Source organism: Ips typographus, linkage group LG4 (genome assembly GCF_016097725.1).
Source record: "Ips typographus isolate SLU linkage group LG4, UJ_Ityp_2.0, whole genome shotgun sequence".
Classification (NCBI taxonomy): Eukaryota; Metazoa; Arthropoda; class Insecta; order Coleoptera; family Curculionidae; genus Ips; species Ips typographus.
The window spans coordinates 1,559,535-1,582,584 of NC_138425.1; the positions used below are offsets into that span (position 1 = coordinate 1,559,535).

At 37.3% G+C, this 23,050-nt stretch overlaps 6 protein-coding genes and 2 long non-coding RNA genes across 12 annotated transcripts; 4 read left to right on the forward strand and 4 right to left on the reverse strand.

Annotated features, from left to right (window-relative positions):
• The first annotated feature begins 14 nt into the window (after window positions 1-14).
• Ipk1 (Inositol phosphate kinase 1) lies at window positions 15-4,070 on the forward strand. Its single transcript, XM_081979359.1, has 7 exons — window positions 15-226; window positions 285-660; window positions 880-1,076; window positions 1,130-1,188; window positions 1,242-1,397; window positions 1,451-1,870; window positions 1,922-4,070. The coding sequence occupies exons 2-7, from the start codon at window positions 309-311 to the stop codon at window positions 2,082-2,084; spliced, it is 1,347 nt and encodes a 448-aa protein (XP_081835485.1). The 5' UTR covers window positions 15-226; window positions 285-308; the 3' UTR covers window positions 2,085-4,070.
• On the reverse strand, window positions 3,933-14,642 carry LOC145728839 (uncharacterized). 3 transcript variants are annotated; one of them, XR_014178172.1, is made up of 6 exons: window positions 14,550-14,642; window positions 13,800-13,936; window positions 13,588-13,754; window positions 9,161-9,341; window positions 4,280-9,098; window positions 3,933-4,221 (listed from the first exon to the last, which is right to left on the reverse strand). It is a non-coding gene; the product is annotated as an uncharacterized LOC145728839 (long non-coding RNA). The 3 variants fall into 3 exon arrangements; XR_014178173.1 differs by lacking the exon at window positions 14,550-14,642 and adding an exon at window positions 14,040-14,180 and having other exon boundaries at window positions 4,291-9,098; XR_014178171.1 differs by lacking the exon at window positions 14,550-14,642 and adding an exon at window positions 14,040-14,171 and having other exon boundaries at window positions 13,800-13,976.
• LOC145728820 (putative serine protease K12H4.7) lies at window positions 4,320-7,023 on the forward strand. The gene is made up of 8 exons (XM_081979356.1): window positions 4,320-4,526; window positions 4,719-4,903; window positions 4,964-5,196; window positions 5,247-5,395; window positions 5,447-5,741; window positions 5,819-5,977; window positions 6,237-6,383; window positions 6,754-7,023. Exons 1-8 carry the CDS (start codon window positions 4,320-4,322, stop codon window positions 6,966-6,968), a joined length of 1,590 nt encoding a protein of 529 aa, XP_081835482.1. The 3' UTR covers window positions 6,969-7,023.
• On the forward strand, window positions 7,916-15,782 carry DCX-EMAP (Doublecortin-domain-containing echinoderm-microtubule-associated protein). Its single transcript, XM_081979344.1, has 21 exons — window positions 7,916-8,060; window positions 8,589-8,766; window positions 8,822-8,989; window positions 9,264-9,357; window positions 10,826-11,008; window positions 11,061-11,235; window positions 11,284-11,463; window positions 11,518-11,656; window positions 11,728-11,877; window positions 11,933-12,104; window positions 12,160-12,255; window positions 12,311-12,448; window positions 12,502-12,590; window positions 13,608-13,779; window positions 13,869-13,997; window positions 14,058-14,349; window positions 14,404-14,586; window positions 15,039-15,134; window positions 15,195-15,309; window positions 15,362-15,515; window positions 15,569-15,782. The coding sequence occupies exons 1-20, from the start codon at window positions 7,916-7,918 to the stop codon at window positions 15,513-15,515; spliced, it is 3,048 nt and encodes a 1,015-aa protein (XP_081835470.1). The 3' UTR covers window positions 15,569-15,782.
• Window positions 15,783-16,189: 407 nt separating this feature from the next.
• LOC145728817 (prestin-like) lies at window positions 16,190-19,511 on the forward strand. Its single transcript, XM_081979352.1, has 13 exons — window positions 16,190-16,589; window positions 16,867-17,022; window positions 17,077-17,187; window positions 17,242-17,411; window positions 17,460-17,624; window positions 17,675-17,779; window positions 17,833-17,966; window positions 18,024-18,186; window positions 18,242-18,418; window positions 18,474-18,746; window positions 18,799-18,954; window positions 19,065-19,266; window positions 19,318-19,511. The coding sequence occupies exons 1-13, from the start codon at window positions 16,481-16,483 to the stop codon at window positions 19,464-19,466; spliced, it is 2,070 nt and encodes a 689-aa protein (XP_081835478.1). The 5' UTR covers window positions 16,190-16,480; the 3' UTR covers window positions 19,467-19,511.
• On the reverse strand, window positions 17,208-17,785 carry LOC145728844 (uncharacterized). The gene is made up of 2 exons (XR_014178179.1): window positions 17,647-17,785; window positions 17,208-17,592 (listed from the first exon to the last, which is right to left on the reverse strand). It is a non-coding gene; the product is annotated as an uncharacterized LOC145728844 (long non-coding RNA).
• LOC145728833 (ras-related protein M-Ras-like) lies at window positions 19,507-21,072 on the reverse strand. 2 transcript variants are annotated; one of them, XM_081979376.1, is made up of 5 exons: window positions 20,933-21,072; window positions 20,296-20,565; window positions 20,089-20,242; window positions 19,874-20,036; window positions 19,507-19,820 (listed from the first exon to the last, which is right to left on the reverse strand). In XM_081979376.1, exons 2-5 carry the CDS (start codon window positions 20,489-20,491, stop codon window positions 19,728-19,730), a joined length of 606 nt encoding a protein of 201 aa, XP_081835502.1. In that variant the 5' UTR covers window positions 20,492-20,565; window positions 20,933-21,072; the 3' UTR covers window positions 19,507-19,727. The 2 variants fall into 2 exon arrangements, with proteins under 2 accessions (XP_081835502.1, XP_081835501.1); XM_081979375.1 differs by having other exon boundaries at window positions 20,920-21,072.
• Window positions 21,073-21,312: 240 nt separating this feature from the next.
• LOC145728826 (deoxynucleotidyltransferase terminal-interacting protein 1) lies at window positions 21,313-22,918 on the reverse strand. 2 transcript variants are annotated; one of them, XM_081979366.1, is made up of 5 exons: window positions 22,752-22,918; window positions 22,503-22,697; window positions 22,261-22,452; window positions 21,976-22,207; window positions 21,313-21,916 (listed from the first exon to the last, which is right to left on the reverse strand). In XM_081979366.1, exons 1-5 carry the CDS (start codon window positions 22,806-22,808, stop codon window positions 21,402-21,404), a joined length of 1,191 nt encoding a protein of 396 aa, XP_081835492.1. In that variant the 5' UTR covers window positions 22,809-22,918; the 3' UTR covers window positions 21,313-21,401. The 2 variants fall into 2 exon arrangements, with proteins under 2 accessions (XP_081835492.1, XP_081835493.1); XM_081979367.1 differs by lacking the exon at window positions 22,752-22,918 and having other exon boundaries at window positions 22,517-22,690.
• Between the last annotated feature and the right edge of the window lie 132 nt (window positions 22,919-23,050).

Below are 23,050 nucleotides of genomic sequence, written 5' to 3' on the forward strand. Positions count from 1 at the left end.
ACAGTTTGCAAATGGTAAACAGGGACATCTGCTACCGTTTCCCATTTGGGTGGTTTGTTAGTTAACAACCAATTAAACAGACCATGCCCTTGCTAGCTAAATGGACTCTGCCCAAATAGATTTGGTCTTGAACTAAACCCCAATTAAATCATCGAGAGAAAGGTACATGGCCGCTGGTCCCATTCGCATCTAAAATATGTACACTGTTCAAAAACCTCCTTTAACAGTAAGTATACTGCTTTACTATGGGTAGACCTCTTTTGAACCGTCCGTTATTCAAATAGGAAGCTAGATAATCCACAGATAACATGTCAAAGTATCTGGCAACTTATGAAAGTTTCCAAGTGCCCAAGGAGTGGTACTACAGAGGTGAAGGCAACTGCAATTTAGTCATATCACTACCGAAAACCAGGCAGATATTGAGAATTCGCAAAACAGAAAAGCCCAGATCGATTTTCAGATGGATTTTAGTATTAATCACCAACTTTTTTCAATGGTACTATGGAGTTGAGTTTAGAGAGGAAATTCGGGACCTTAATTTCTATTCTAAAGTTATAAGACCACTTATAGGGAACAATTACACCTCAGAGTCTAAAATGGTAGTTTTAAGCAAAAAACAAATGCAGATTTTCCAGGAAGGCCTTGTCAAAAAACGACCAGGTAAGATTTTGTCTATGATATTGTTTGCCCTTGCAAATATCAGTATATTAAATTTGCTGACTGCTGATATTAGATTGTGTACATGTTTGATAGTGTATACTGGTAAACTAAAATGTCCTAGAATGACCTAATGTCTATTAAACCTGACCTAGAGTAGTAAAGTCAAATAATCTGTGCTTTAAATAAATATACTGTTAAAGGAACTCTAATTAATTGTAGATTTTCGATTAAGTAAAACCTTACAATACGGACGCGCTGCGCTCTTTAGGGATTTTGCCTTTTTGCCCAGTCAGTATGATAATATCAGACTGGTTGGCAGCACTTTTGCTGTTGAAATTAAACCTAAACAAGGTTGGCGACCCTACAAAGAACAAATCCATCCTCACTGTTTTTTCTGTATGCATCAACATTTGAAAGTAAGTTTTGCCCTTATTTAGAGTTTTTGTTTGGTCACGTGCTGTTTTTTTAGCTTGAAAAACGGAGGGTTAAATCTCAAACTAAATATTGTCCTGAAGAACTGTTTTCTGGGTAAAATTTATTTATGATCACTGTAGGGTTTGTGAATAACATTAAAATTTTAGGGAGAAAGCAAGAATGAAATTAGCTTTACATAACTTGGTGGACGTGCCCCAAAATAATTTTAAAATATTCAAAAATGGTTCTGTTTGCTATGATGAAAAGACCAAGAATACTGAGGTTTTTAAAGAAATATTTGAGTCCCATGATAATACAGAAAGGTAAGTAATTCAGGGGCTTAGGAGTATTTTTTTTTTTGACAGGACTTTTTTAGACTTGTAGAGGAGTTTTGTGATTTTTTACAGCGATGTCTTGTGACAGACCTAGGAAATAGTAATACTAAAACATGTACTGGGATATGTACTGTAACAAGCCATAGATCAATAAAAAATAATTTACCCAAAGGCTCAGTACTTGAAAGAATTCTAGCTGTACAAATGCTGGACCAAGATGGAACCCATAGTACTTATAAAAAACTGACTAAAAGTGATATTTGGGACGACTTCAGTTACGTAGACAAGCTGTTGGATGTGATTGGTAGTAGTGAAGGATTCTGTAGTCAATGCATGATTGTGGAAGTCTCGAAAAGATTAGAGAATGAACTGTTATTTTTGCCATATTTAGTTTCGGCAATCGCTAAGGATTGCTCTCTCATGATTACGTTTAGGCGAGTTCATGAAACGGAAGACTTAAGGTGAGTTATATGCTACACATAAAGGGAACAAGAATAAAGTGTTTTTTGTAGTGATGATTGTAGGAAAACTATCTTTGACACCAAATACGGTCAGTATTTAGTCAATGTAGGCGTGTTTGATCTCTACCCCAAGCCCTTATCGACCATCCAAAAACATTACAATCGAAATAGGGATATATTTAGAGCTTTAAAAAAATCAGGTTTATTAACCTAACATTGTTTTCTAGATAAATTCTAAAACAATGTTTAGTATATTGTTTTTTTTTAGTGTGATTTTGAACTTTTTTATATACAGGGTGGTCCAGTTTTAAGTGTCAATAATTCACCATTTGATAGCCAATCAAAAAATAAGTTGACTTAATAAGATACAGTACTCCAAATTTCAATTTAAAAAACCGTTTTATAGTTTAAAACTGAACATCCAAGACTGTGAAAGTCCAAATTTGTACTGAATAGTCTAAAAACTTTTTTACTACTAAAAATGGTCTTATGATTCGCTTTCTCAGTCTGCCATCCTGGTTGATTGTCTGAAACTGGCATTCAAGAACTAAAAAAAGTCCGGAAATCAAGACAAAGATTGTATTGTGCATGAAATTCATTTTTTACTACTAAAAATAGTATAAAAGTTGACTTTTAATGCTAGAACTGACTTTACTAGGACTAAAGAGAGTCCAAAAGTATCTTTTCAAGACTTTAATTGGTGTAGAACTCAATTTTCTGGACTGGACAACAAGTCTAGCTCTAGAAGTAAATTAAATTTTCGGACTATTTTATTTCTAAAAATTAGTTCTCAAGACTATTATTGCAGCATTTGGTATCAACATTTTTTACTTTTATTACTGAAGAAACTTGACTTTTGGAAATAGTCTTAAACTCGATTTTTCAGTCTTAAAAAGCACTAAAAACAGTCTGAATTTCTTAGAGATGCTACAATTTATTGCACCTATGAGTGAAGAAGTCAATTTAATAGTGAAGAAGCTTGCAATAACATTTTCAAGATTATGGTCAGTGGACAAACTGGCTTTTAGGCCTGATAAGTCAAAAACTTTGTAAAGATAGTCTTGAAACTCGATTTGAGGCACTGAAAACAGCCTTAAAACACTAAAAACAGTCTAGTTTATTAAGAAATACCCGAATTTTGAGCACTGAGGTGTCTAGAAGTCGATTTAATAATGACAAAGCTTGGAATGCTATTTTAAGTCTATGAAGAATGTATAAATTGTTTTTTAAGTTTGCTATGTCAATAACTTGGTGAAGATAGTCTTGAAACTCGATTTTCCAAGCTGAAAGCAGTTTTGAAGCACTAAAAATAGTCCAGAATTCGAAGAAAATGAAAAGCAAAGTAAAAAGCACGAAAAGTTCGTTTTCAAGACAATTTTCATGAATCTAATGTTAATGTAATCTGCATCTAAGACTATTTTCAAGACTAAAATATTGAAATTTGTCTTCAAATTATGAAAACTTACTTCAAATGCAAATTTTAAGCTTCTGATGTCACTTTTCATTAGTTCAGTCGCATTTTCGGGTTCAAGTCAACTTTTAAGGTTTAAATGTATGAATTTGTTGTAACAAATTCTTGAAAAAGTAGTTTTTATGTCTACAAGTCAATTTTTAGTATTAAAGTCTGTCAATTTGCCTGAAAACTGGTTACAAACACAATTTTTAAGCTTCTGAGATTGTTATCTTTTTTAATTCAATTTTCAAAACTAAAGTCTTTTAGTTTGTCTGGAAACTATAAAAACTGGCTACAATAATATTTTTTAAACTTCTTAAGTGAATTTTCCGTTTTCAAGACAATTTTTAAGTTGGGTTAAATTAGTTTTGGGTCTTTGACCGTAATAACGTGTAATAAAGTGCTTGTTCCAAATTTGATCAATATTGCTCCAACGGTCTGACAGTTATGACAAAAAAAAAAACGATTTTTTAAACAGAAATTTGAAGGACTGTATTTTCCTTAGGAAGCACTTTTCAAGAATGACATAATGAATGTCAACTTATTGGTGAATTATTGACATTTAAAACTGGACTACCCTGTAGATTGTACTAAAACTCTAAACAAAAATACAGCTTAGGTCATTATATTGTTATCATTTATACATTAATATATTGTGTGTTATTTTGTAAGTGTTTTCTATAGCAAAATGTGATTTTAATATAATATTTGATTATATCGAATAAATTGGTTTTAAATTAAACACAATATCATGTTTTTTAATTAAGTTCGATTTACGTAGTACTTTAGGCCTATCAAACTGATTTACTTTCTTTCCACAATCTCTCTGGTATTATCAGGAGTTACATTTACGGTACGTTAATCCTCCTGACAAAATCTCGGATGGATTATTATAGTCCTGCAATATAGAAATAAAAGAGATTACTAAATTAAGATAGCCTATATTTATATATTACATGAAAAATACCAATTCAGTGCAGTCAACAGGTCCCAAACATGCGGCCCAATTTTATATTAACGATTCTGTTATTAGTTACTTTGGGAGGGACTGAATTTAGGGTGAATGCTTTACGCCGATTGTTTACACCGATAGTACTGGATCCTCCGGATAGTCTCACTGTAAATACCAGGGTTTTAGCCGATCAATACTTCGAACAGAAAATTGATAATTTCAATCCAACCGATACTAGAACATATCGTCAGGTACGTAAGTTTTATTAAATAGTTATAATCTTAAAATATAAGCAAAAAGAATTTACCTACCCTCTGTTTACTGTAAATCAATTAAGTCCCAAGGTGCGATAATTAACAGATATTGCCTGTCATAAACATCAAATCTAATACTTTAAGTCTTCTATTGTAAATTTCAAAACTTATATGCAACAAATTTTCTAGAGATACCACCTGAACGATGAATTTTTCAATGGTACTTCCGGTAACGTGTTTCTTCTGCTCGGAGGTGAATGGGAAATTTCCACGGGGTGGCTCACTACCGGTCCTTGGTACGAAACGGCCGAGGAAAACTCTGCCCTTATGATTTACTTGGAACATCGATATTACGGCGTTAGTCAACCTTTCAGGCAGGTTTATAACTAACTGATGATTTCTCAATGATAAAATTAATTAAAAAACGTTTGTAGCGATTTGAGTACTGAAAATCTTCTGTACTTGTCCTCGCATCAAGCCTTAGAGGACGCGGCCAACTTTATCCAAGGCATTAACGACCTGTACAACATTACCGATCCGAAATGGATTGCATTTGGTGGGTCGTATGCTGGTACTTTGGCCACCTGGTTACGAATCAAGTACCCCCATTTGGTCACTGGGGCGATGGCGTCCAGCGGTCCCTTGGAGGCCGTCCTCGATTTTTCCGGTAAGTTTGTGCGCAACATTGCGATTACCACTAAATTGTCCTTTGCGAAGATTATCTGCAGGTGGTCAGAAACAGCTTGGAAACGCACAGCACGACCTGCGTGGAAAACATCAAAGAGGGTTTCTCGCAACTGGAAGAACTGCTCTCGAGCTGTCTAGAAGACACTGAAGTGTACGAAACACTCAACGAAATGTTTACAGTACTGCGTAACATTGAGGGAAAAAAACATTTTAGAACAGAATTTTTTTAGTTATGCGATTCTATCGAAAGCAGCGATGATAATGAGAAAGATCTCTCCAATTTGTACGAGTATATGGTGGATAACGTGTATGCTTATGTGGTTCAGTATAATGGCAGATTCGACATTACCATTGATACTATATGCGATATAATGGTAAACGAAACTGACGGTTCAACAGCTTTGGAACGTCTAGCAGAAGTGCACACGCTGCTTTTAGATTTCCTAGGAGAGAACTGCACCGACTACAAATACGATAACACAATCACTGACTGGAAGAATACCACCATAGTTTCCAGTTCTATGAGTGAGTACCTTTATACCTCTACCACATCTCTAGTTTGACAGTTGACAGGTGTGGTGTTGTATGACGTCATTTTTTAGTGCGCCAGTGGGTTTACCAAACTTGCACCGAATTTGCATTTTTTCAAACGACTAGCCAAGTGGATCCAATTTTTGGTTCGCGTATTAACGTTTCGTATTTTACGGACATTTGCATCGATGTTTTTGGCACCGAATTCACCGAAACCATCACCACATCTGGTAAGTACAAGAAACATCTTAAATGTCATTAAGCTTCAAGTATTTGTAGTTTGTGATTGGTCCAAGAAAGCTAAAAGCTGCTTTTTGACCAATCAGGAACTGTGACTAGGCAAATGCTGCACTGTCACCAGGAATAATCAATCGTTTCGTAAATATCAAAAATTAACTTTTATAGAGCTATAAAGTACAACATTTTTACAGTCTGTAATAATAATAAGAAAATTGTAATCAAGACAGTAAACAAATCAACTCAATCTAGCAATCGCGGCTACAAATGTCAGATATGGCGGCGTAAACATATCTACCAGCAACATAATCCATTTCCATGGTAGAATTGACCCTTGGCACGCCCTAGGACGTCTCGAAACCACCGATGACGTCGGCGATGTGGTTATCATAGTGGACGGTGAGTGATTTGTCAAAATTTTGTGGTAAATCCAAAATCGACCATAGGAAAACCGTGTAACTGACAGAGAAACGTAGATAATTGCATGCGTGGGACAAAGACAGTAAACGAAAAAAATACCAAGTAGGCCATATTTTCAGTACGCTGTTGCCAAAATCCAATACCGTCGACAAAATGTATTGTATTGGATTTTGGCAACAGCGTACTGAGAATATGGCCTACTTGGTATTTTTTTCGTTCTCTGTCTTTGTCCCGCGCATGCAATTATCTACGTTTCTCTGTCAGTTACACGGTTTTCCTATGGTCGATTTTGGATTTACCACACCTGTATAATACACTTACTTCACATACACAATTGTAATTTTCACAGGTGCCTCACATTGCGCTAACATGTACTCGGCAAAAGACAATGATCCAGAAGGATTGGATGAGGCTAGAGCAGAGGTCCATAGCGTTATCACTCAATGGTTGACCACTACAGACTCGGAAGACTCCGACGATGATAATTCTTCAGCTCTACAAATTTCCTGGAGTTTTGTGATAGATTCTCTATTTTTTATTGTTGTAGCAATTTTAATCAAATAGTGTTGATATGTTGGTAATATGAATGTAAATAAAATTACAGTAGTTTTGAAATGTAGACGCAGTGGATTAAGAAGCAGCATATTAATTTGGGAAAGTGAAATTGCTACTTTATTGGAAAACGAAGGGCTATTAGTTTTAATGGGTTAAAGCGCGTTGCGGCAAACAATGGTCAAGATACAAGATGACAGGGTCAAAATAACCCCAATTAATTTCAGCATGAGAAAGTTAAAAAAGTAAATTTTGTCACTTTTTCTTGACACTCAAGTTTGCAAACTACTATTCAATGTACTTCGCAGAACATGATGATGGTATTAGCGTAATCATAATCGTCCACTACTACGCCAATGATTTATGTTTTCGCGGAAAAGAGGCCAACTATGACCGAGCCCCATTGGTCAAGGATATGCTAACCAATCGAAATTTCCCAAACTGGAAAGCCTCCATGGCTCGCCGAGTCAATATTCGCTAGTTTTTAGAGCAACAAGTTTTATCGTTGTTAGTAACTCAACAAACACGTACTACTGCATTAAAATTGTTGAATAACCGGAAACGGTTCCGTTTTGCTTTTGTGTCATTTGTGGGAAGTACCGAATCCTGACACTTTAATTAAGAGGCGCGCATTTGAACCGGTTTTTTCCCTTGCGGTTAACGACCTTTTTTGCATTTCATTAAAGCCAGTAAATTAGCTGGTATAGAAGTAAGTTCAAACTAAACTTTCAAGGAGTTAACAAGTGTTTTTCCAGTAAAAATGGTAAGTTTCAGTTTCAAATCAACCGAAAGTTACAATTTTTTTGAAAAAGTACACTTTTAGATTCGCAAGAAAAAAAGAGTAATTAAGATTAAGACATGTGATAGTTGTTAGACTAATCGATTATTCTCTCAAGTGTATTAAAAGGGGTTTGCCGTGATTTTAGTCGGTGGCTCCCTCTCGAGTGGGCAGCAGCTCTATGCGGCAAAATGTTGAAAGAAACGAAGAAAATCCACAAGAGCGTGTTATCGGAACTGGCGACCCTGAAGGCCCTCGTAACGAGAAAAATCCGAATGCGCTTAGTTTGGCACCGTCTATTGTAGACAACGTGCGAGAAAAAGGGGGTAAGTCGATCGGAATGTGACACGATTTTAGTGTTTTCACTTTTTTTTCGCTTTGCGGTCGGTTTTTCTTTGGACGTTGTGATGCACGCGAAAAGCTAGTAAAGCGCTCGATAATGACATGACTAAGACGTTTTGCCACTTAAAACTCGACTGCAATATACATACACACACACAGAAAATGCTTCAAAACAAAAAGTAGTTTTTGATTATAACTAATTATCCAAAACATAGCAAATTGCACTAAAACCCCAGTTTTGAGAGATACAATACACATCATCAACCATTAGAGAGAAATAGCATTTTGTCAATTAACCCCCATTTGCACCGTCATACTTTAAGCCAAGCTTAAGTTAAGTGTGGTTCAGACTGTGTAGAATACAGTTCAAAAAAGTCACATTCCTGGCAATGCTTAACTTAAGCTTGAAGCTCGACGGTGCAAATGATGGTAATAAGTACCTCCTACTTAACTTTGTTAAAAAATATTGAAATAGAAATCAAAAGTAAATTAGTCAAACAATTTCGTTTTAGACGATTTGTCTGGTGATGATGAAGACAGTCCGCATCCAGAAGAAATAAGGGGCTATTGGCGACAAGGAGGACAATCGCGGTCACCGAGCCCCCCAATGGCAGATAATGCCAGCGATGCGCCCTCCATGCAGGCTCCCCCTTTGCGCCCCAAAAGTCGCGGCGAAATGACAGCTAGCAGGTGCTCACTTGTCAATAAAAAAAAAAAAAATCACATAAACCAGGGCCCTTTTCAGATACTCTAACCTGGGTTATTGGCGAGCCAGACGGGTGATTTTTTACAAAAATGGCGACACCTATTATCCAGGGATCGAATTCCGGTTCAAACCCGGCCGGGACATTATTAACATGGAAAGTTTATTGGACAAATTGTCCCTTAGAATGGACTTACCCAGAGGAGCTAGGTACGTGGAAATATTTACCCTTAGAGTGCGTTTATTGCCCTGAAACACGTACAATCTAAATCAGGCCTGACTGTTCTTAAACCCTTGACACGTCATAATTTTTCCGTTTCTAAAACAAGGTTAATAGCTTATTAAGTGATTTTATTACCAATTTATTTGCATATTACTTACCAGTTCCAACTGTTAATAAAAACTGTCCCGGTTTAATAAATATATAATTAAGCGGAACGCGTCAAAAATGGGCCTTAACCCACTAAATCTTGAATAAATTTAGGTATATTTTCTCCATGGACGGGGACCGGAAGTACACGTTGGACGAATTGGAGGACGGGGCTTCCTATGTTGTTTCCTCCTACAAGATTTTCAAAGTGAGTCAATTTTCTTTTACATTTAAAAACCAATAATGTTAAATTAAACTTTGAACGGTAGCCATTTGCAAAGATGGCGTACAACTTCATTTGTGACATGTGACTCAAATATGATCACGTGACTACTTTATTAAAACGCCTGTTTGATTCCACGAGACACTTTTCACTAATCTAGTGTGCCTAGGATAGATTATTTGGAAAGATAGGCAACCAGTTATTCTACCAGGTTCAATAGCCAAATCGGTGTAATTTAAAGTTTTAGCAGCAATTTTAGCTTTAACGATTTAAATTTACAAGTTGGGCAATCAAAAAAATTAAATAATAATGTATAATTTGGCTTAGTTCAGACTATATAGATTTCATACAAACAAAAAAAAAACCTAAATATAATAAATTAATGGTTTAGGTTACCCTCCAAAAATCTACTTTTACATGTATTAAGGTCCGATCTGATTGCCACCGAAAGATTCGAGATAAAGTAAAAGTCCTTACAACAAAAAAAAAACCAACCCGATCCCATTTCCATTTACCCTACTTTCCAGATTGTTCGTTTTCAGAAAAGTAGAGCAATTTTATGGCGTACAGCTAATATCGGCCTGATTTAACTATATTATACATAATTCATATCCACTCTGTGTGTGTGGGGCAAAACAGTTTCTCCAAAGAAACAATATAACATTAAATAATAATTCCACGAGTGGCACGCAAACTGTACAGGGGTGCCTCGTCTTTCCCTATTTTTAACCCCGGTGGTGCAATAAGTGGCACAAAATTTCGTGCATAAATATTGGTGCGGATTAAAAATTCATCTTGGACGAGGTCGATTTGGTTTATGCTGTAAATTTGTGAAATGTGTCCTTCATTAGTATTCTCGTCCCCCCTTATCGGTTGGTTTTATGTGCATATTTTTGTGTTGGCGCCAATGTCAGAGAGTCCGGCGATCATGCAGTCAAAAAGGCTTTCGTGCTCCGTCTTCTTCGCATCCATTCATACGTTTGACCCTGAAACCCCCACTCTTAATGGTGATTAGCACAGCTCCTTGAATTAACTGCCCTATATTGTTGTTGTAGTTTGAAGTTATAAGGTGCGAGGCGTTTTGTCTGGGATGTTAATCCCTTCATGTATACTATAAATATAATAGTGTGACAGTTTGTTGGACGAGTTTTCCTTTGGTCTTTGTCAATGTTGGACTTCAGTTTCGACGAGGACACCCCTTTCGCTGTGATCAACGTACCGAGAATGGCAAGTTACTTACTAAGTTCGTTTTTACCTTACCAGAAGCCTGTAGGTTGTTTATAAAATTAAAACACTGTGTATCATACATTTTTAAATTATGTAAAATTCATCTTGACCTTGTCCAAGTACATGATTACAAAAACTACCTACGTCATAGGAAATCGTCACGGAAGGAAAACTTTCATCATCCACTTTTGCTTTTGTTTTAAAAAACCATTGTAATGTTTTACAGCCTGCCAGTTATGGAAAAAAGAACGGGCATTGGAATTCATCAACCGGACAGAGTTGGAGCAAGGTAACTTCGAGGAAAGCTTCTTTGGTGGAACCTGAAGAAACCGCTCCTGGAAGTGGTTCCTCCAAGTCACCCTCTGGAAGAGTCATTCGGATAATAAACAACGCCGATCACACTGTTCAAGTATTTTTGTCACCATCTTCTGAGTGGCTGTTAATATTTTTTGGGGGTTTAGTGCAGGGTGTTGTTGAATTTGCGCACCACTCAGCCCTTTGAAGAGGTGCTCGAAGACTTGGGACAGGTGTTAAAGATGAACAATGCTAGAAGGATGTTTACTGTGTCCGGACAGGAAGTGCGTAGTTTCAGTCAGCTCAGGCACGAGTTTGCTGATATGGATACTTTCTATTTAGGTAGGAGAAATTTGACAAAAATGTTAAATCTAAGTTGTGTTTAATTAGGGAGTGGCCCTTTGGGACTGGTGTCAAACCCTGCAGTACTTCTGTCTCCAGTTAGAAGAAGTCGTCCTCGTGTCAGTCAGAGCGCCATCGTCGAAGACATGAGCAAACAGCGTAGATCAAGGAGTAAGAGCCGACCGAGGACTCTGTATGCTCCAGAAAGTGAAATAGTGCGAGCAAACGGTCAGTCACTATAACACCAAGTTGGTTCAAGCTTCCTACTAAAATTTCATTCAGATTATACGGTTCTGGAGGCTCTGAAAGAAGACCCAATTAGGTTGAGTATCAAGGGCTTGCGACGTACATTCTACCCGCCCAGCCATCACGCTCCAATCGATAATTCACCACCAGAAAAGAAACTGCTATTAGAATGGGTGTATCCTTTCATTGCTTTCTAAAAGCTTAACTAGTTTATAAGATAGTTTACTTTCCTTAAAATGTACACAGTTTTGGGTACAGAGGAACCGATTCCCGTAGGAATTTATGGGTGTTACCCACGGGGGAGCTATTATATTTCGTAGCTGCTATTGGCGTTATGTACGATCGAGACGAAGAAACCCAACGACATTATACTGGACACACCGAAGACATCCAATGGTAAGTTAGACACTGTTAAACTCAGTAAGAAACTTGATTGTAAATTGAAAATTAGCATGGATCTGCATCCTTCAAGAGAAATGGTGGCATCTGGACAAAAAGCGGGACGAAATCGCAAAACTCAGGCCCATATTCGCATTTGGAGCACTCAAACGTTGCAAACCTTGTACGTTTTCGGTATGGGGGAGTTTGAGGTTGGAGTAGTCGCCATTGCGTTCTCCTACTTGGTAATTTCATCCATGAATTGTAAAAAATACATTACAATTAAAAAAAAAATTGTAGAATGGGGGCAGTTATGTCTTAGGAGTGGACGGGGGTCGTGAGAGTATTCTCTCAGTGTGGCAATGGCAGTGGGGGCATCTGTTAGGCAAAGTGGCCGTAAGTGATTGAAAATACAGATAAAAAGCTCAAATACCAATTGGGGATGTTTTAGACGTTGCAAGAAGAAATCTCGGGGGCGGTTTTCCACCCTCTGGACGATAGTCTGATAATCACTCACGGTAAAGGTCACCTGACTTTTTGGAATCGAAGAAAAGATGGATTTTTTGAAAGGACCGACATTCTAAAACCGGTTTTTAAGTTAAATCACTAAAGAAACCCTTTTCCTAATATAAGATTTTTTAGCCTTCTCGTACGTTGATCACATCACTGCAATTTGAGCAAGATGGCGACGTTATTACAGGAGATAGTGACGGTTTCATTACAATTTACAGGTTAGCTCTAGTGATTAACAGCAGAGGGGCCTAATTCTTGAAAGCAGGGAACGGAATTCTCAAGTGTTGATAGAATGTGACAGAAAAAGCTGACAATGGCGGGTTTCTGTCACATTCTACAGGTCTTTCTCTTAATAATTCCCTCGTTTCAAGAATATGCAACCTGCTGCAACAAATTCACACTTAAATCATTCAAATGCCGGTTTTTGCTCACTGAAAACAATAATTTAGTCTGAACATAACATATTTACTTGTCCATGTTGACAGGAAGCGAACGTAAGTCCCATTCTTATTTTAGACAACAGATCACAGCTAAATTTAGTAACCACTCTGTACAACTCAACTCTAAATATAGAGGGTGATTTTTAGGCGTGCGTAAATTGACATACAAACACCCTTTAGGTTTCTGTAGTTAATGGTGATTAACCTCTTGAAGTAGTCATTATTGTTGTCCATAAGGTCAGTTGATCAATTGCTCTTGAAAAGTCTCAGGACAAGAAGTTTCTTCCATTTTATACAGAAATCTAAATTATACATGCGTAAAAATTATACAGGTGTGGTAAATCCAAAACCGTGTAACTGACAGAGAAACGTAGATAATTGCATGCGTGGGACTAAGACAGAACACGGAAAAAATATCAAGTAGGCCATATTTTTTAGCGCGATGTTGCCAAACGCCGTACGTATTCAATACCCTCGACAAACTTACTTACGGCGTTTGGCAACAGCGCGCTAAAAATATGGCCTACTTGATATTTTTTTCGTTTTCTGTCTTTCTCCCGCGCATACAATTACCTACGTTTCTCTGTCCGTTACACGGTTTTGGATTTACCACACCTATATACAATTTTTAATTTTTAGGCATGTATACATAAAGCACATATAGACTACACAAACATATGAGCTAGCAACAAGTACCGGCTTCGTTATGGCTACAAATATTATCCACAATCCCCCCTCACTCCTAACGATTGATATTTTTAAAAAAAGTACGTACGCTTATGGTGTGGTTTTCAGCGTTGACGCAGATGGCGCCTACTTCGTTAAAATGGAGTACGAAGCCCACAACAAAGGTGTTGGGGCTTTGGTTATGTTGCCCGAAGGGACGCTACTGTCTGGTGGCGATCGGGATAGACGAGTGGCCGCTTGGGATTCCCTGCAAAACTATAAAAAAATAACAGAAGTTAAGGTATGATTCACAAAACTAACCTTGAACCGGTTTAGGTTGAATAGTTCTCAATTCACTGAGAAGTATGACGCATAAAATCATATTTTTAGTTGCCGGACGTTTTTGGTGGCGTAAGGTCAATCTACCCGCAAAGACCTGGCAGAAACGACGGCAACATCTACATTGGAACGGTGAAAAACAATATCTTAGAAGGTTCACTGCAGAGACGTTTCAATCAGGTGAAAAACTTTATTTTTTCTAAGTAGCAAGTTGATTTTTACTTTTTCCTGTGTTCCAAGATTGTATTTGGACACGGTAGACAATTGTGGGGTTTGGCGGTCCATCCGGACGACGAAATATTCGCTACAGCCGGACACGATAAAAACATCGCCCTCTGGCGGAAGAATAAGTTAATGTGGACCACTCAAGTGTCCTTTGAGTGTGTGTCGTTAACCTTCCATCCTTTCGGTGGTATATTGATTGCGGGAAGTACCGAAGGTCATCTATTGATTTTAAATTCCGAATCTGGGCAGCTAATGAACACTATAAGGGTGTGCGGTTCGCCATTAAACTGCGTGGGCTTCAACCCTAGTAAGTTGTTTGTTTTCCATCTTGTCACTTGATAAATTAGTGTACATTTTAAAGGCGGAGAAACCATAGCTATAGCTTCACAAAATGGAAGTATCTACTTGTTCCGGGTCAGTAGAGACGGATATTCTTATAAGAAAGCTAATAAAATACGAGGGTCCCAACCTTTAATGCAAATGGACTGGAGTTCGGACAGTAACTACCTTCAAACAGTCACGATTGATTATGATTTATTGTTCTGTAAGTGGAAGATGTTTATAGTTAATTTCAATGCGTTCACGCGGCAAACCATTTCGATTATTAATCGCTCATTAATATAAGAGTTGGTTACAACATTTTTCCGTCGACTGTAGTTAGTAATAAATGTTTATTATTCTAAAAAGTTTGAAAAAAACTAATTGTCAGTTGTATAGGCAATACGGCAAACCGAAATCATAGGCACCCTTGACAATGACAGTGACAGTTACTTCTGTCGTTAATGGCGGATGTCAACTGAATAATATGCGTCTATTTCTCTCTGTTTAATACAAATAAAGTAGAATGGAACTATACTAAGAGACCTATTTGGTTGCCTTTGATAAAATGATGCATTAATGAACGATTTTGTATCCGTTATCGTCCATTAAAAAAGCTGTTAATACGTGGTCGACGGAAAAGGAAGTTACGTATTAGAGCACCTTGATTTGTTTTAGGGGATGTAAAAACACTAACCCCCGAAAAAAGCCCTATCGCAATGAGGGATGTCAAATGGTACACACATAGTTGTACAGTGGGTTTTATGGTAGCAGGTAATAAAGGCAGTCATTCAGATTTTTAAGGTTTTTTTTGTAACTTTTTTAATTGTGTAGGGGTTTGGAATAATCGTTACTACCCTACCACGTCACTGATCAGTACCGTTTGTCGTTCAGCCGCCCACGATTTATTAATAGCCGGCGACACTGACGGATATCTCAGACTATTCAGGTGACCAAAAACAATCTAGTCAAACGTCAATTCGTTGACATTTTACCATCAGGTACCCGTGTTTGAGCGGTAAAGCCGAATACAACGAGGAGAAAATATACAGCGGTACCATAGCGTGCGCCAGGTTCCTTTACAACGACCGCAACGTCATTACGGTGGGCGGCCATGACGCTTCGCTGATGCTGTGGCAGCTGACGGAAGAATAGGTAACAGTAACAAAAGTTTGACGTTTTAAATGTCATTTGTTGTGTGATTTCAGCACACGTTGATGCCGAATCGCTGGACCACAAAATCACGAAGCCATCAAGGCTGGAGAGCCGATCCGGATCCAAATGGTGACGACATTTCCGACGCGGAAGAGACGCCGGCGTCCGATTCCGACATTGACAGTTTTGTATTGCTGAATTTGCATTATTGACCACGTAATAAAGTTTATATAGTTCCTAAGTTTCGGAATATATTTCTATCGCAAACATATTAGTATTTATATTTTACAACTGATTGGTTTCAGGAAAGTGACAGTAAAGTAGGCCAAAGTCAGTTATTATGGTCCACGTTGGATTATTTGATTTTTCAAGCAATTAGACACGAACAATTATAATAAAGAATTTCACCAAGGAAACTGCGGTATATCATATGTGTATTAATTATTAATAATGGGAAGTATTTACTTGAAACAGGGACAAGTCTTTTCCATAACAATTTCCTTTTGAAAACCCCCTAAAGATAATCACCCTCTGTTGATAACACACACAATGTATACTCAAGGCAAAGCTCAGTTTGACCTTATTATTTAAATTTCACTCTACATAATAATAATAATAGTAATAATGTGGGAATTAGTGTACTAATAAGAAACATATTACATTTAGTACTAACCTTCTCATATTAAACATCGGTTGTAATAAAGCACAAAACGTACTTATATCGACTAAACTTTCTATAACCGCCAACGTGGAAATATGTAGAGAGCCTTATTTTTTTTGGAAAAAGCTGAATTAACAAATTGCCTTAGAACCCAATTAAGTACTACCCAGGTGGATTATTAAAACAGTTGAGTGCGCGCAGCTACAACACCAAATTACAATAATTAGTGTGGTTCAATCTTCATATTCGTTCACGCGTTCATTTCGCACTGTCGTTGATCGATCTGGATTTTTGCGGACGGAAAATGGAAAATAGCGATATTAACGATGCGGGCCTCATCAGGATCGAGCGCGCTTTCTACGAACACAAACAGCTCAGAAAGGACTTTGACTATCAAAGACCCAAAAAACCAAGTAAGTACCCCAATTTGTGTTTTTTAGTACAACCTGTAAGTCTTTTTGTAGCTGTAACGTTTTAATTGTATAACTTTTAAGTTGCGTAACAACAAATTTACAACTCGTAACAAAATATATTTCATTTAGAGAGTTCAAACAATGCTGAACAAATATTTGTTGAAAAAGTCCTAGGCGGATGCGACAGTATTTAATATAAAGATTAAAACAAATAACGCATGCACGTAGTAAGGATTATATATACAGGGAGGATGATTAAAACGATAACATTTTGCAGATACAGCAAAAGAATGGGCGCGACAATTCCGACTGAAAAAATTTATAGGGCGGAGCGTTCCAATTTTCGAGTGGCTGTTCCGATACAATTGGAAAACCGACTTTATCAAAGACTGTATTTCCGGAATTACCGTGGCTGTAATGCATATACCGCAAGGTAGCAAAGAAAATAACAAAATCAAATTGATTAACTTGATTATTGAATTTCCAGGCATGGCTTACGCCATTTTGGGTAACGTCCCCCCAATTGTGGGTATTTACATGGCGTTTTTCCCAGTCTTGATTTATCTCATATTTGGAACGTCCAGACATAATTCCATGGGTAAGATGATTACTTCTGAGGAGATTACAAACTAAATCTTTTAATAAATATTAGGTACATTCTCGGTGGCTTGCTTAATGACAGGAAAAGCAGTCCTGGAACACAGTAACCCCCTGTATTTGGACACCAGCCTTAACGTCACGGTTTTGAATCCGGCAGAAATAGACGGGTACACCCCCATCCAAGTGGCCACTTCCGTAACCTTCATCGTTGCCTTATTTCAGGTAAAACTAAACTACTTTTTTCTCTATTGAAGTTTTAACCAATCGTAGTTGGCAATGTACGTTCTGAGGTTGGGCGTGGTCAGCGCTTTGCTGTCTGACACTTTGGTCAGCGGATTTACCACAGGGGCTGCAGTGCACGTGTTGGTCTCCCAGATAAAAGATTTGTTTGGGTTTCAGTTGCCTAAGTTTAAAGGTTATTTCAGTAACGTGCACGTAAGTTAAATTTTTCCCAAACCTTACACCTCTGTAGTAAATTTCTCCAGATCCTGATTGCAACCTTCGGAGCCTTAGACACAGCCAATGTAGCAGCCATTGTAATATCCCTGGTGACTATTACTATATCAGTCCTGAACAATGAATTCCTAAAGGTATATTTAACCTAAAAACCAGCAAAACAAAAAAAAACATTAATTACCTACAGCCCGTAGTTGCTAAAGTATCCGCTTTTCCTCTACCAATGGAACTTATCGCAGTGGTTGCAGGAACTTTAGTGTCCAAATACGGTTTTTTACAAGAAATTTACAATGTCCAGGTGGTTGGAAATATTCCAGTGGGGTAATTATTACACAATTAATTTCATTAATTAAATAATAAAAAACTAAACTGTTATAGATTGCCTTTGGCTGAACAACCAAGATTTGAGCTGCTTCCCAAGCTGCTTATAGATGGCGTGTCCATTGCCATCGTGACGTATGCCATTCATCTATCCATGGCGTTGATTTTCGCGCAAAAACTGGACTACGAAGTAGACGCTAATCAGGAATTACTCGCCATGGTGATCTATTCAAACATTTGAGTTGAGTGATGATCACGTTTAGCTTTTTTTGTAGGGAATCAGTAACGTTTTTGGTTCCTTCTTTTCCTGCATGCCATTCTGTGCCTCCCTCTCGCGGTCACTGATACAGCAAGTAGTAGGTGGGGTGACTCAAATCGCCTCTTTAGTGTCCTGTCTTATTTTGTTGGTCATTCTGCTTTGGGTTGGTCCATTTTTTGAACCTCTACCAAGAGTAAGAGCGTACTGACCTACAATAATGCATGCCAAAGTATTGATTATTCCTATAGGCAGTTCTGGCCAGTGTAATTGTAGTGGCCCTTAAAGGAATGCTGATGCAAGTTAAAGATTTCTGGAAATTCTGGACACTCAGCAAAATCGACGCTTTTGTCTGGATGGGCACTTTTCTTACTGTCGTTTTTGTTGGTATCGATATCGGTTTACTTTGCGGTGTTGTCTTATCGTTGACCTCAATTTTTATTTTAAATCTCAAACCGTACACTTGCCTACTAGGACAAGTGCCCAACACAGACTTTTACTTGGACATTACCAGATATAAAACGGTAACTAATACATTTCGTGTACACAAAAGTAGTAACACATTTTTAACTGCAGGCTAGGGAAATTGAGGGAATAAAAATTTTCCAATACTCTGGTGGGATCAATTTTGTTACCCGATTCATGTACAGATCAGAACTGATACGACTGATCGGGGTGGATCCGCAAAAGGAAGTGGTTTACCGGGCAAAGTTAGCTAAATACTTGGGAAAGGTACTGTGTCCTTAAAGAAACCTACTTTATCTCAATTAGTGTAATAACCGCAACTTATTCAATTATACCAGTTTGTACTTTTGTAAAAACTCTTCATTTACTATCAACAGCTGGAGCAAAAAGAAGACAAAACAAAAACTTGGACTAACAAATTGCGTAAAGTTCAAAATAAAGTCCATCAACACTTAAAATGCTTAATACTGGATTTTTCATCGGTGAGTCACGTGGATCCTTCAGGAGTCGCAATGCTCAAAGCACTATCGGATAATTTCCGGAAACTTGGAATTGCTGTGTATATTGCCAGTTGCAAAGGTGAGCTAATGTTCAGGTAATGAAATCAAAATCATGTGGGCCTGATTCTAGAACCGGTATACGAGATGTTAACGAAAATACATCCGGATGACACGGTAAAACCTGGATTTACATCATTTCCCACTTTGCACGATGCTGTCCACTTTGCTAGTGATATTTTTGGTTCTGGCTCTGTACTTTCGGTCATAGAAACTCGATAAATAAATATTATTTTTTTAGGAGGATAAAAAAATAACAATAAAACATTCAGCTCCTTTTTATTTATCTATAAATTATGCATAGTGGAGCATTGGCACATGTTAAAATAAATCCTCCATACAAAAATGAACACTTTTTCGTATAAGCGTTTCACATCATTTAGGTCAAGCGTTAGGCTGCGTGTATGTGTGTAAAATAAAACAAATTCACTTACCTTCTAGTTATAGTATAGGTACACTCTGTGAGTAATTTTTAAAAAACACTTAAATGATTACGCATTTTGCACATCCTTGAATTTTGCCCTTTCTTCTTTTGTCGTTGTCGTTTTGGGGTTGATTTCGAATTATCCGCACCACCTACCAAACAAATCTCCCAAATACAAACACAGTAATTAAGTCATAAAACATACTTCGTGAAATGTGGCATCAATATTGAGAGGTGGATCTTTGGCACTGGTTTCAATATAAGGGATGCCAAGCTTGTGAGCCAGCTCTCGTCCTTGGTCTTCTGTGACTTTACGTAAATGCACCAAATCCACTTTGTTAGCGACCAGAAGCATTGGATATGTGTCCCTACAAAATGGACTTTCAACCCCCAAACCACCAGCGAACCAACCAACAGTACCTGTCCTTAACTCTCAATATTTGAGTGTGAAAATAGACTATGTTTTCATAACTGTTTTTATCAGTTACCGAATAAACCAGTAAGAAACCATCCCCTTTTCGCATATACTGCTCGCGCATCGCGCTGAACTCTTCCTGCCCAGCCGTGTCCAAAACTACAACAATTCCACTGAGGACATAGGAAATAGACTAGAGAAAAATCGAATACCATCCAGCAGACACCATTGCCCGTCAACTTCTACATGTTGCATGTAACTGTCCTCTATGGTAGGATCGTAATCTGTCACAAATAATTTTTGAAAAAACTGAATGGTTATCGCGCTTTTTCCCACGCCTCCATCTCCCACCACCACCAGCTTAACGGTAGGCAAATTATCAGAGGGGGGTTTTGTCATGGCTCTCATTAGGTCTTAGTAGTTTTGTGAATGTCCCTAATAACTAGTAAGGATCCTTGAAGGCAAGATATGGGGTAAGAATTCTGAAATTAAAATCGAATGTCATTCTTGTATTGATAATTTTTAAAAGCCACACCTTTGGGTTGTGAATCAATTGAAATCGACTTTTTATAGATAAGTATTTTAAAAAAACCCTAATGTTTAAAAACTCTAGTTATTGGTAACCCTTGTACTTGAATAACAACTTGAAAATGTAACCTTGAACAACATAATTTTTAACAAGGGGCTTTTACAATTCTAGGGCAAGGGTTCTGTATATCTTTCCACGGAAAAATTATGAGCAAAAAGTAGAAATAATAAAAATTCAAAGGGCACATCCTTCAAATCACTAACTACATAATATATGGAGACAAACAAAACCACTACACCGTACCTACCTTAAACACTTACTCATTGCACTTGATACGATAGTTTAAAGCCTATTTAGACCACATTATTATTAATCAAGTCTAGTAATAGTTAAATTACTAGTAAAATAATGTTAAAATCAAAACACTGCAAAATTTATTATTGTATTGAACAACTGTCACTTTAGGATTTTTATCGATTATGACAAAAAAGCAAAGGTGAGGTTAGATATCAACACTTCAAAACTACCACGTGACCGTTTATCTATTCCAACTAAACGAATCACGTGGTGACCGCTTCACTTCAAGGATTACTAAACTAAACTAAATTTTATCACGTGACCTCCGTCACACTGACATAATTTATGCCAAACTTTTTAAAATTAAACATCTAATTATCACCATACATTTTAGCTCAGACTACTTATAAACTAGAGTATTTATTGACTAAGCTTAGCACTTTATACTTAAATTAAATAATTAATTAACTAAAGGACAACAAGATTTGTACATTACTTCGCGTCTTTTAGTGTGGTTATAGGCGTATAAGTTCCCGCCAATATACTGGAAATAACAGAACTGGATAAACTGCTCATATCTGAGGACATATTTGGATAATCGATTTGTTGCCGTAATTGCGACGTTTTCCAACTGGACTGCGTCAAATCCATTTCTTTAGTTATGGTGACATTGGGTGGCGGTCGCTCCAAATCCGATTCGTCCACGTCCAGAACGGCCATCAATTTTTTCTCATTTTTGATGTACTCTAGGAAATTTTTGATTTTTGCATTCATGAAATCTGGAGCTTCGAACCCTTGCAGTTCTTGCAACTGTAAATTTGGGTTGTTTCGGTACTCTTCACTCTCTGTCAGCTCTTTTATATCATCAAGTAACATTATGTAGATTTTGCCACCATTTGCAGGTAGGAGATTTTGCGACTGCAGCCACTCTTTGTCTTCTTGATCTCCACAATATCTCAGTAGATTTGGATGTCGCACATACAATCTACCTCTGGTCTGGCCATAACCTGTGTAAACAAACTAATTAATTAACCAAAAATGATTATTCAGTAGTATGGTATTATACCCAGCACTTTATTAGCTCTTGAACCCATTATAAATAGTGTGTTACACTTGATTCTTTCAGGATTCCACTTAGGACCATCACGTTTTAATGAAAATTTACACCCCAAATTGTCATTGTAGTAGTTTGATAATACTTTTGGTTTGCTCCTCTTTACAACAACAGGCAGAAAATTGTCACCCTCTCTCTCTGCTTCTTTCCTTTTTAGTAAAGTGGTTGGATTATATGTTTGGCACTAGAATACAACTAACAACTTTTCAGGCTAATGAGAAATTTTTTTTAACTCACTGCAGTGTTTATAGTAGCTTCAGTATACCCATTAGGCAACTCTACTGCATCATCTTTAGGTTTGCCTGGCAAAACATACATTGATTTAGCCTGTTCTAGAATGTCTTTACAAACTTCCCTAATGTTTGCTTCTGACACACTGTCCTGACCCAAATTGTTCTTAATGTTAATTACAGCAGGTTGAAAGAACCTCTACAGACAGTTGAAAATGAAAATAGTGAAAACGCTAGTTGCAAACTTACATCTAAATATTTACGAATAACGTTGTCAATGTCCTTATTGATGGCATTTTGTAGATTTACTCTGAGCAGCTCCAGAGACTTGGCAACACTAGTTGTGCTGTATGACCTACGGTGGTTTTGATTTGATGACTTGACGCCGTTTTTCGTTCCAGACAAATTCTGTAGTGTTAGTTGACGCATGTTGAACGTGTTTTTCTGCACAAGAAACAACATTAGAAGATAAAGTTTGTAAATTAAATAAAATCATACCCATGCCACCATGTTTTGTTGTACGTCGGATTGCCCTGGCGTAATAGGAGGTATCATTGTCCTTTTTTAATTTCAAAGTAAGTTTAATGCTTCTGGATTCTTTAAAATGCAATTAATTAAAAACTCTTGTATGTTTATTTTGAAAATCGATTTTTGTTTACATTTATGTTTTATGTAACGTCTGTCAAAAAACTGAGAATTGTGCACGTGATGCTGTTTAAAATTTTTGCCGTACGGTCACGTGACTAAGCAAACTGCCATAATTAAGTCATTTGCCAAACATCAAACGCCATTTTGTT

Coding starts and splice junctions, on each gene's coding strand:
- LOC145728817 (XM_081979352.1), top strand. CDS start 16,481: ATGGAAAATAGCGATATTAACGATGCGGGCCTCATCAGGATCGAGCGC. Junction 18,419..18,473: donor TTTTTGAACCTCTACCAAGA/GTAAGAGCGTAC, acceptor TTATTCCTATAG/GCAGTTCTGGCCAGTGTAAT. Junction 18,747..18,798: donor ACATTACCAGATATAAAACG/GTAACTAATACA, acceptor TTTTAACTGCAG/GCTAGGGAAATTGAGGGAAT.
- LOC145728833 (XM_081979376.1), bottom strand. CDS start 20,491: ATGAGAGCCATGACAAAACCCCCCTCTGATAATTTGCCTACCGTTAAG. Junction 20,243..20,295: donor GCAATGGTGTCTGCTGGATG/GTATTCGATTTT, acceptor GAATTGTTGTAG/TTTTGGACACGGCTGGGCAG. Junction 20,037..20,088: donor ATATTGAGAGTTAAGGACAG/GTACTGTTGGTT, acceptor TCCATTTTGTAG/GGACACATATCCAATGCTTC.
- Ipk1 (XM_081979359.1), top strand. CDS start 309: ATGTCAAAGTATCTGGCAACTTATGAAAGTTTCCAAGTGCCCAAGGAG. Junction 1,077..1,129: donor GTATGCATCAACATTTGAAA/GTAAGTTTTGCC, acceptor CTGTTTTTTTAG/CTTGAAAAACGGAGGGTTAA. Junction 1,398..1,450: donor TCCCATGATAATACAGAAAG/GTAAGTAATTCA, acceptor GGACTTTTTTAG/ACTTGTAGAGGAGTTTTGTG.
- LOC145728820 (XM_081979356.1), top strand. CDS start 4,320: ATGCGGCCCAATTTTATATTAACGATTCTGTTATTAGTTACTTTGGGA. Junction 4,904..4,963: donor GGCGTTAGTCAACCTTTCAG/GCAGGTTTATAA, acceptor AAACGTTTGTAG/CGATTTGAGTACTGAAAATC. Junction 5,742..5,818: donor CATAGTTTCCAGTTCTATGA/GTGAGTACCTTT, acceptor GTCATTTTTTAG/TGCGCCAGTGGGTTTACCAA.
- DCX-EMAP (XM_081979344.1), top strand. CDS start 7,916: ATGCGGCAAAATGTTGAAAGAAACGAAGAAAATCCACAAGAGCGTGTT. Junction 11,878..11,932: donor CACACCGAAGACATCCAATG/GTAAGTTAGACA, acceptor ATTGAAAATTAG/CATGGATCTGCATCCTTCAA. Junction 15,135..15,194: donor AGTGGGTTTTATGGTAGCAG/GTAATAAAGGCA, acceptor TTAATTGTGTAG/GGGTTTGGAATAATCGTTAC.
- LOC145728826 (XM_081979366.1), bottom strand. CDS start 22,808: ATGATACCTCCTATTACGCCAGGGCAATCCGACGTACAACAAAACATG. Junction 22,453..22,502: donor TTATTCGTAAATATTTAGAT/GTAAGTTTGCAA, acceptor AACTGTCTGTAG/AGGTTCTTTCAACCTGCTGT. Junction 21,917..21,975: donor AAGAGCTAATAAAGTGCTGG/GTATAATACCAT, acceptor TTGTTTACACAG/GTTATGGCCAGACCAGAGGT.